The following is an 11,545-nucleotide window of genomic DNA, read 5'->3' as shown; positions in this document are numbered from 1 at the left end:
ATCTTTCTATTCAGGTAAAAAGGGATGGATCTTGGCATTTGCATTAATAGCATTAGAGAAAGAAAGAGGCAAGGATAACTCAGTCAGTGTTTTGAATTATGAGCATGGTATTAATAGTAAAGGGGGTCAAATTATGACGATCACTATACCTACACAAAGGCCATTATAACAACTGCATTGTAAGGTTTATTTGCAGAGGGCCCAGAGCAGTTAGGAATTAACTAAAGACAGTTCTGTTATATAGTGATGTTGCTAACTCGGACAATGAGATGCTGTACATATATAGTATCTCCAAGCGATAAGAACAGGGTATAAGATAATGCAGCATTGTGTGTGTTGTTCCCTTGTATAACAGAGGCCACTGGAGAGCTTTGCTGATGTACTTTATGTGCTTTTGTAGGCAGGGAGCATTTTACCTGCTGTGCCATTTAGTTCTTTAGTTTGTTGGGGAAGGGAAAGTCTTGTGGTTTAAACTGCTAGAGAACAGAATACCAGTCCAGCTAAAGGCTCCGTTTCCCATAAAGGTCCTGTAAGGAAAGAGTTGCACAACCATTTGCACAGAGCTCTGTATCCACTTCACAAACAGGAAGTGAAATATTTACTGTTGAGGTGAAAGCCGCCACTTGTTCCTTCTTAACCCATGAAGGGGTGTGCACATGTATTCTCCTCTCCTCTCATAGTCGCTGCAGAAGAATTCCATACATTTCTCTTGGAGGTCTTGCTGTAATCACACATATAAACACCGTCTAAATAAAGTCCTCACTACTTCAATACAAAATGAGTTAGAAAACAGTTTCTCTGTATACATTGTCGATTTTGAAAATGCGTGTAATAATTTGTTGGAACAATGGGAAGTTATTTTGGCACGATTTGCCAAAGTTTAAAAAAACAACAACAAAAAACACCCGTTCCTGTACTGAAACCATGTTACCTATAGAGATATATGGGAAACGTGCTGCCTAAAGCGGAAGATGGACCTCTGCTCAGCAACACACACTTTAGCTTTGCGAGCAGTATTTCTCACACTGAGAGCACCCTATTTGGCTAGGCCTGCTTGCAAATCTGGTGAGTTCAGGGTGTATTTTCTATCAGCACCACATTACAGCAGCAGTGGCGATCTATTTTAAGGTTAAAAAAAAATATTAATGTACTAAATTTCAATGTACTAACTCTTTGAGGAACCAATGTATAGGAAGAGAATACATTTAAGACTACTGTAACTAGTTCAGTGGGTGGGTGAGGAGTCTGTTTATTAGTGATGTGCAGATTGGGCCAACCTCAGTGTGTGCGTGGCCGTCCCTTTTGTGATGTCATCAGCGGGGCAGGTAGGGGTATAAATAGATGGGAGTAGGTGGCTGCAGGCAGACTTGATTTAGGAGTTAATAAAAACCAGACACACACATCACTACTGTGTATGCCAGATCCATAGTGCCACCTGAGAGGGCACTACCCCCCTCTCTTCCCAGCAGTGTACCTTGTTTCTTCTTCTTATAGCAGGGGAGGTCAAGGGGCAGTGCACTTAATTTGGCCAGATTAGTTGCATTTCCATTCCATCCAGATTAGATACATTGTCAGGCAGGGAGCAGGTCTGAGTTGGCGTGGCCCACGGTCATGTCGGCCCAGTTAACCCTGGTTATCCAAAATGCTCGGGACCTGGGGTTTTCTGTATAAGGCATCTTTCCAACTTTTAGTACGATATAGGATGTGATATTCTGAGACAATTTGCAATTGGTTTTCATTTTTTTTCTTATATGTGGTTTATGAGTTATTGTGCTTTTTATTCTGCAGCTCTCCAGTTTGCATTTTCAGCTATCAGGTTGCTAGGGTCCAAATTACCCTAGTAACCCATGCATTGATTTGAATAAGTGACTGAAATATGAACAGGAGAGGGCCTGAATAGCAAGATGAATAATAAAAAGTAGCAAAAACAACACATTAATAGGCAGACAGAGCATTTGTTTTTAGATTGGGTCAGTGACCCCCATTTGAAAGCTGGAAAGAGTCAGAAGAAGGTAGCAAATAATTTAAAAACTATATTAAATAAAAAGTTGCTTATAATTAGCTTTTCTATAACATACTAAGAGGTTATTTATCAACAGTCAAGTTTGTGAGGTCTTCTCTACCTCATATAAACTCAACTCGAATGTTTGCCTATTTATAAAAACCTTGAATGTAAAAAAACTCATGAAGGCTATCATCATGAAGGCTAAAAAAATCCTCAAATTGTTCAAAGGACATCTGCCATTGACTTCTACATGACCCCGACAGGTTTTACTTTGGGTAATATTTGGGATTCAAGTTTTTTTGCAGCATCAGGCCATAGTGAATCTTGAATGAGTTTTTTTTTTTTTATTCAATCCCAAAAAATTCGAGTTTTTACTGAAACTACCCTCGAAAACTAAAATTTTTCAGGAAAAACACAACCTGACCTTCGATAATAACCTCTGAAAAGTTAAGTTAAAGGTGAAATACCCCCTTTAAACATTCATTTAACCCAATAGCATTGCTTGGCATTAGTGATGGGCAAATCTGTGGCATTTTGCTTTGCCAAAAAATTCGTAAAAAACGGCAAATAAATTTGCGAATAGCATCGACGTCAATGGGCTTCAAAATAATTTTGACACAAACGTAAATTTTTATACGTGCGATTGTTTTGTCCAAATGCATTAAAGTCAAAGGGCGTCCGATTAATTCTTTTAAAATTTAACTTAATCTGTTAAAATGAAGTCTATGGGAGATGGCCTTCCCGTAATACTGAGCATTCTGGATAACAGGTTTCTGGATAAAAGATCCCATACCTGTACATGCCACAAACGGTCTTCCTATGTAGTAAGACTTTTACTTACTTAACTAAAATAAGAATGAGAATTAAGTCAATTTTCCATTGCTAATATTTTATTTTTAAAGAAAAAAAAAAAAAAAAAAAGTGTCACAGCACTCTTACACTCTTAGTAACAAGAAAATGTTTTCCACAACAAAACACATTTTGTTTCCCCAATCTCCTCTCAATATTCTGACCGTTTTTGTTCAGAGAAATGTGGTCTTTTCACATACTAAAAAATAAAAGTGAAAAAAGGCAGCCAACCAGATTTAAGTGCTTATACAAGTGTTTAAATCATAAAAAAAAAGAAAGAGTGTTTAAGAAAATAGCCATATCTTTGAGGGACAAAAATGTGAATTTTATGTGAGGGGAAAAAAAAGAAAGTAAAATCATCGGCTGAATAGTAACCATGGCTACTCCAAAATATTTGAACACAAATCCAATGCAATTGAGGAACTGTAACCTCTACTCATTTAGAACATTCCATAACCAGATACAAGTGGAGAAATGTGCTTTTTATATTCTCCATGGGGGCATCTATTCAGCAAACTACAGCTCTCCTGGGACTTGGGCTTATGAAATGAGCCAAAACGCGGAATGCTTAATCACTCATGTAAATCTATTGTGCCAGTCACAAATTGCTATATACATATTCTCCATTTCAGAGGGTATTGTGTTACATATATGTGAAAGTTATTTAACCTTTTCATATGCAAACATAATTTAACTGAAAAAAAAAAAAACCTCCCCCAATATGCAATAGTAACTAAACCATTCTGGAAGATTTCACATGTATTCGAGAGGCATGTCTACATCAGATTGCATCTGTCTCCTTCATCTAGCAATGGCAGAGAAGTGGTTAAATAATGAAGCTCAAATGCATTACTCCAAACTGTTTGCATTGGCTTAGCTGACAAGCCAGTACCATACTGATGCTGCACAGTTGTTACAAGTGATGTGTACCCTTCTAACTACACACCCCAACCCCCTGCTTTTGGAGTTTAACCCAAATGACCTTTCGATGCCATGGGCTAAGTTCATTTGCAGGTTAGGATGTGAAGACCTCCCACAGGCATTAATCACGTGTTTTGACATCTGGCTCTGGCTCATGTCCCCTCTCTTGCTTTAAGCTGGTCCTACAATATGGAAAGAGGGAGGGGTGAAGTGGAAAAAAATGCAGTTCTTTTTTTGAAAATTGCTGGTGTGCCGAGACTTTAACACTTTTAACACTTTAAACATTTTGCAGAGCTGAGGCGTGACCATAGAGTCAATACTAAACGAATGTCTCTGGCAAGAAGACATCACTGTTTCCCAGACTGTCGGCCAGGCTTTTTGTCTTGCTGGCCTCTGCCTCCACCAGGGGTGCCCCTGCCTCGTCCTCCAAAGACACCTGAAAAACATTTACACTTTTGTTAGTATTCCATTCGCCAGAAATCTGATTGCGAAAGAGGCCGTCATTATTAAAGGGGTTGTTCGCCTTTGAGATAAATTTTAGTATGATATAGATAGTGAGTCTGAGACAATTTGCAATTGGTTTTCATTTTTTATAGTTTTTGAACTATTTTGCATTTTATTCTGCGGCTCTCTCATTTGCAATTTCAGCAATCCAGTTTCTAGAAAAAAAAGTGTTTGGAAGGCGAACAGCTAATTCAACCAAGGGCATATTTTCAACCTGTGAATAAACACAGGCCAAAAATCAGCCCCTCTGCTTGAAGCAGTCTTCTGTGTCTTTGTGTCTGCTCCTGGAAACACTGCATCGGCCCAAGTGCAGGCATACAGAGCTGATTTCTGAGCTAAAGGGCGAGTATGAATTTCACATAAACTGTGCCATGTGATGTTAAGACATTTATTCCATAGGTGTGTCCATACTTACTGTACATGCTTCGCAATACTAAAAGGCAAGAAGAATTACCTCGTCCACCTCCACCAGCTCCTCTGCCCTTCATCTGTTTTTGTTGCTGCATGCCTCCACGTCCTCTGCCCTTTGACATCACTTCTTCCTTTACCATGTCAATAATCTCATCAGGGATCCGCAAATATTTAATTGTGCTTCCCCGTATATAGCACTCTGGCATCCTCCAAAATTTATCACCATCCTGATACAAAACAATGGGACACAAAGCATCAGTATAGCAAGAAAGTGTTGTAGTTCCTTAGCTTTATGGCATGTTATTTCAAAATTCAGCATATCTTTTTTAATAAAATTCGAATTTCCACTATTCCTCTAAAAACGATGTTATGACCTTGTTTTTGAGGTCAAACTTCCTATGGTATGCGTGCAACACAGAAAAAAACCTACCTTGTGCTAGACCCATGAGCAGTCCGTGTCTGTGTCTCCTTTCTTATTAAAGTGTCTGTTCTGCACAGATTCAAAAACTCTTAATTATTAATGCCAATTTGTCTCAAATACGGGGATAAAAATGTGTCTGTTGTACATTCCTAGAACGTTGAATTCTCCCTAACCTTTTTAAGCTATGGAAGGGCCCAAGCAGATGTTGGGCTTGATCCTTAAAAAACAGAAAACTGCTGCATTAAAATAGACTTTTAAATCCCGTTGGAATCTCAGAACAACATTTCATTCATGTGCCCACTAAAACAAAATGAAACAATTCTATATTTTTCCTATATGTATATGTACAAGACAAAAATGCAGTATAGCTGCATATCCTTTTCCATTCTGTGATGTTGGCTATATTACTGCAACAGCTAGTGTGCCAGAGATTGCCATTCTGAGAACTAGAGGCACATTTATCAAGGGTCGAATTTCGAATTTTTTTTTTTTAAACGCCCATAAACTCCCATGAACTCAAAATTCGACCAATCGAAACGGGTTCTAAAAATCTAAATTTTTTAAACTCGGTTGAATAGGATCGACACGAAAACTCGAATCAAATTCAAATCTAATTTGATTGGATTTTAAAAAAATCGAAATGTATTCTAAAAATCAAGACCCGAAAACTAGAATCGAATTCAAATCTAATTTCATTTAAAAACTCGATTCATGCCAGGAAGGCTGCAACAACTCAAACTTGATCCCTGGACTTAAACAGCAATTCGGCAGGTTTTAGGTGGCGAATAGTCGAATTCGAGTTCATAAATCTTGAAAATCAAATTAGATTTTTTTTTTTTTTTAAGAACTCAAATCGAATTTGAACAACTCCCTAGTTGAATTTGACCATAAAAAAACTCTAAAATTCTAATTTCAAATTTTCAATTGGACCCTTGAAAAATGTGCCCCCTAGTATTGTCTAAAATATGGCTATTCATCACGATGGCATATGGCTTCAGTGTATTGTTTTGATGGCTTAACATTAAACACGGGAGGAATCCCTTGAGCAATCTACGTGTGCTGGAGTTGTGGAGGCGCCGTCATACAATACCCCAAACACTGTACTTAATTAGTGGAGAGGCCAGGTGTGCAGGTGCAATCTACTGCCTAAAATATGGCTTCAGTGGACACTCAGTCATTTATTCAAATAGTTCAGTCTGTTCAAATTTCTATTTTGGAAACGGACACTAGAGTTTTTCCCCTAAGCACAAAAGACTGATACAAAGCAATACATTTTCTCTAGCAGATCATAAGCTTACTCTGCCACCTAGTGGGCAACTATAACCATTGGAAAATGCTTTTAAATGTGCATTCTTCTAAGAGAAAATGGCATTCAAGAAACAGAAGTATCTTCCAAAAAAATAAATAAAGTACGATGATAGTTGGCAGCACTATGCATATTAGCAAACTGCTCAAATACCTGTCTTTTACAGTATCAATAACATACTACTCAAATCTCACCTGAGCAAACTTAGGTAGTCAATACTGCTGCAGAAATTCCTACAGAAAACCACTATTATCACTTTCCAGCTGAATGCAGCTTCAGAATTCTTGCTTTGACCTGAAATCTGACAACAATATACTATAATGGGAACCAGAGAAAGCTAATTATTTTCTCTATTTAGCTAGATTTGTTCAGCCGTTGGGAGAACATTTGCTTCCTGCCCAACAATGATTCCAAGTAAAACTGTGAGTCAAAAACTAAAATCGTATTGTAATGTTTATTGTTGTGTTGTTTAAAATGCAAAATAAAAACATTTAAAAAAAAAGAAAGAAGTTGACTCAGTCAAATTCAGATAGCATAAAAGTGAAAATCTGAGACACTTGTTGAAAATTCAGGCGCACATGCATAATCTAACATAAACAGGACAGAGCAAGAATGGACCAAAATATGCCCCAAAAATGTGCAAAGCTGGATCCCACCGAAAATCTTGCGAAAAATGAAAATTTAATATAAGCTTCATCATACTAAAATAAGATCATTAGATAAAATCAACTAAAAATTCAGACCCAGTTCTGAAATTATCAAGATACTCTTCACCCTCCTCCTCTCAGCATCTGTCTCTCTTCATTCTATCTTCATACAGGAGCTGGGAGTCTGATTTTGAATGACAGTTAAGCCTTGGGGGAGGAGGGGTTAATTTTGCCTATAACATGTCTTATAAACTTACTCTTTTAAAATTAACAGAAATCTTGTTTCCTTATGTGCAGAGTTGGTGCCGAAGGCAGTGATTTTCTTTGTAGTGGAATCAGTTATTTGAGTGATCTGCTAGGAAGGGAAACCACTCTAAAAGATAAAATGGGTTTAACCATCAATGAAAATCTGACACCCAACTCCTACATGAAGACATAATGGGGCTCATTTTTAAACACTGGGAAAATTTGCACCTGGGCAGCAACCAATCAGTGCTTAGATTTTTTCAGCCAGCTACAAGGAGAGCAATGAAAGCAAACATCTGATTGGTTACCATGGGTAGCTGCCCATGTACAAATTGTTTATAAATTACTACCTGTGCAGAGACACAGATGATGAGCGAGGGACAGTGAAGATAAACTTGATTATTTAAGTAAAAGTAAAGAATTTAAAATTGATTATATCAATTTCTTTTAGTATGAAGCTTGTATTAAATTTTAATTTTTGCGAGTTACCCTTTAAGTTGCAAAAGATATAGCTCACCAAATGGTATGTTTCTTTATTTCACTAAACAAAATATTATTGCTGGATTTTATCTAGTAAACAAGAGAACTGGTCAAGGGTTTCAGTATTTTTGCAAAGCACTGTACTGACCTCACTTAGTAGCAAATTTACATTTGGTTAGTATGAGGTGTCCAAGAAGAGACTGTAGTAATTAGTTCTTGATTGTGTTTTAAAATTTGCCAAAGCATGCGTTTCATCTTCACTACGACTATTTTGCCAGCTGTCTGTGCTGCACTTTTACATTTCAAACTTAAAAGTTCAGTGTAAGGGGAATGGAATGCTCACAAGCTTGCAGCTACTATTTAAACTTTTTAGTTACAGAATATCCTGCGAAGAAAACATATCCATGTCTACTACACTCTTTTATGAAGAGTTTTATATGATTTCTGCATGTTTCTCATTGTTCTTTTTTTTCTTACACTGTAAGAAGCTGTTTTTTCAACTGAACCCCTAACAAGTAAAATGGTGACTTCCTAGCACATACATTTACAGAAATATAAAGAAAATGTTTCATAATAACCTAAATGTAAACAAAGTTAGTTGTTTTGCAAAGAAGTATTTGTCAGTATTAATCCAGGAGTTGATCATGTGTGCATATGTTGCACATATTTTTCTCAAAATGTGTGCTCAAAAGAACCATTTTTACACAAGCCCCTTTACCTCTTGTATTGTTTTTTTTTTTGTATGTTTATTGTACACACTGACGTATTGCACAGCACTGCAGAATGAGTTGGTGCTTTATAAAATAATAATACTACACCAAACAAAAATTAGACACTGCGACTACATCTACAATCTAGTCCTGGATGAAATTTTGTGGGTTACAAGTACAGGTATTCGGTGCTTTTATGTATTATAGAATATTTAAACTCCCTTTAAATAAATACTAGTAGAGTTTAGTTATATGAGAGGAAGGTATTTTTTCAGTGGTGTGTCTCCATCTTTCCCATTTGACATAACTCTGGCCTGGTTTTTCTCTTAATTTTACAATGCCCTTCCCACTTCTTGTGAAATTAATTTCTTTTACACTTTATACATCAGTTGAGTTAAGATTATGGTGTGGCTAACAGTGGTCAGTCAGTTAACTTTCTACTCTACTTATATCTTTGCCAGTATTACACTCTATTAATAGCAAAATGAATAATGGGTAACTACTAAAGCAGCCAAAAAACACAAGGAGTCATGGTAATATCTGATCACTGTATGGATGGTGACAGCGCAGGGGTTAATCAGCTGTGCAGAGGTCCACGTGCATGAAGAAAATATTAATGGACAGTTTCTGCAGGCCCCCGCACCAGCACCATACCAGTCATATCAGTTATATGAAATAAGGTAGATGAAAAAAAACAAACATTTTTTCATTCCAATATTTAAACTGCAACCATGCTCAGGAAAATAATTGCCTATTTCTAAAGGCAAAATTACCATTGTTTAGACAAAATTAGGAATAAAAAAAAAAAAAGGCAAATACAGGTATGGGATCAATTATCCGGAAACCTGTTATCCAGAAAACTCCGAATTATGGATAGGCCATCTCCCATAGACTCCATTTTATCCAAATAAAAATTATTTCTCCCTTCTTTAATTTGGATTATTTAGCTTTAGGGTCAATGTTCTTTCTACAAAACATTACAAACTTGTCTTACACTGACTTCAGGTTCTGCTCACAGAATAATTCAAGCTGGTATCTCCTTTTCAATTTTCTACTATGGGGCACTTTGCATATCAAATTCAAACTGAAGATTTGAAAAAAGCCAAGGGAAAGTAAGCCAGTCCTATGATTATAGCTATTTTTGGGGGAAAGAAGTATTAAAAAAAATGGTGTTACTGGTCCTTTAATCTGAGTATACTTCACTAGTGGAAGCTATCTTACTGATTTAGCTCAACTGAGCTATAAGGGACTGCAGGCCTATGAGACAGGCACATTTGGGCAACTAAACTCTGAATCATGGGTGCCACACAGTCTATCTCAGCAAAACTTCAACATTGCAGTGCAATTTACTTCTTCTTACAGAAAGCTGTAATTGGACTCCAGAAAGTGCACAACAAATTGACTGTTGATTTTTATTGAAATTGGAAGAGTTGCCTCAAACTCTGTGGTGTGCTGGTGCTAAGTCATCCAGTGCGAAGTACCAACTGCAGCATTTTTAACACTGAATACCTTGCTGAAGGCGAAATACGTAAAGTTAAATAAAACATACCCTTGAAGTACAGATGACTTCTCTTAGATTGATGTTCATCCAGTTGTCACAGCTCACTAGATGACCATTGTATGTTTCACCATTCTTTAATTCCACCAACTAAAAGTCAACAGGAGTTGCAAATGAATACACAAAATGCATGCATGATATCTGATGTCATCAGTTATAAACAGTGAGTTCTGATGTCATTTCTATCACATGACTCACTGAAACTTGTGTATTATAATAAATAAAGTACCCCCAGTTGCAAAATATGAGGATATTAGAAGTTACCTCGGAGTTCCATGACCTGTATAAAAACACTCGGCCTTCGGCCTCGTGTTTTTATATGGTCATGAAATCCTCGTTTATTTAGAATATCCTTATATTTTACAAGAGGGGGTACTTTATTCACTATATATTTATATATATATATATATATATATATATATATACACACACACACACACTGGTGTGAAAAACTATTTGCCCCCTTCCTGATTTCTTATTCTTTTGCATGTTTGTCACACAAAATGTTTCTGATCATCAAACACATTTAACTATTAGTCAAAGATAACACAAGTAAACACAAAATGCAGTTTTTAAATGAGGGTTTTTATTATTTAGGGAGAAAAGAAATCCAAACCTGTGTGAAAAAGTAATTGCCCCCTGAACCTAATAACTGGTTGGGCCACCCTTAGCAGCAATAACTGCAATCAAGCGTTTGCGATAACTTGCAACGAGTCTTTTACAGCGCTCTGGAGGAATTTTGGCCCACTCATCTTTGCAGAATTGTTGTAATTCAGCTTTATTTGAGGGTTTTCTAGCATGAGCCGCCTTTTTAAGGTCATGCCACAACATCTCAATAGGATTCAGGTCAGGACTTTGACTAGGCCACTCCAAAGTCTTCATTTTGTTTTTCTTCAGCCATTCAGAGGTGGATTTGCTGGTGTGTTTTGGGTCATTGTCCTGCTGCAACACCCAAGATCGCTTCAGCTTGAGTTGACGAACAGATGGCCGGACATTCTCCTTCAGGATTTTTTGGTAGACAGTAGAATTCATGGTTCCATCTATCACAGCAAGTCTTCCAGGTCCTGAAGCAGCAAAACAACCCCAGACCATCACACTACCACCACCATATTTTACTGTTGGTATGATGTTCTTTTTCTGAAATGCTGTGTTACTTTTACGCCAGATGTAACGGGACGCGCACCTTCCAAAAAGTTCAACTTTTGTCTCGTCGGTCCACAAGGTATTTTCCCAAAAGTCTTGGCAATCATTGAGATGTTTTTTAGCAAAATTGAGACGAGCCTTAATGTTCTTTTTGCTTAAAAGTGGTTTGCGCCTTGGAAATCTGCCATGCAGGCCATTTTTGCCCAGTCTCTTTCTTATGGTGGAGTCGTGAACACTGACCTTAATTGAGGCAAGTGAGGCCTGCAGTTCTTTAGATGTTGTCCTGGGGTCTTTTGTGGCCTCTCGGATGAGTTGTCTCTGCGCTCTTGGGGTAATTTTGGTCG

The 11,545-nt window shown here is 37.3% G+C and overlaps 1 protein-coding gene across 5 annotated transcripts in view; it reads right to left on the bottom strand.

Moving 5' to 3' along the window:
- Positions 1-2,875: 2,875 nt before the first annotated feature.
- lsm4.L (LSM4 homolog, U6 small nuclear RNA and mRNA degradation associated L homeolog) overlaps positions 2,876-11,545 on the bottom strand; it is a 17,672-nt gene continuing 9,002 nt past the window's right edge. For 4 of the 5 annotated variants that reach the window (XM_018255591.2, XM_018255573.2, XM_018255582.2 and 1 more), the window contains exons 3-5: positions 10,050-10,148; positions 4,734-4,917; positions 2,876-4,211 (exon numbers count right to left, since the gene is read on the bottom strand). In XM_018255591.2, the coding sequence (XP_018111080.1) occupies positions 4,123-4,211; positions 4,734-4,917; positions 10,050-10,148 (372 nt within the window). In that variant the 3' untranslated portion in view covers positions 2,876-4,122. The remainder of the gene's footprint in view (positions 4,212-4,733; positions 4,918-10,049; positions 10,149-11,545) is intronic. The other variant, XM_041562132.1, reaches the window with a different exon arrangement.

Source organism: Xenopus laevis, chromosome 1L (assembly GCF_017654675.1).
Source record: "Xenopus laevis strain J_2021 chromosome 1L, Xenopus_laevis_v10.1, whole genome shotgun sequence".
NCBI lineage: Eukaryota > Metazoa > Chordata > Amphibia > Anura > Pipidae > Xenopus > Xenopus laevis.
The sequence above is the reverse complement of the archived record's forward strand: the minus strand, read 5'-3'. Positions and strand labels throughout refer to the sequence as shown.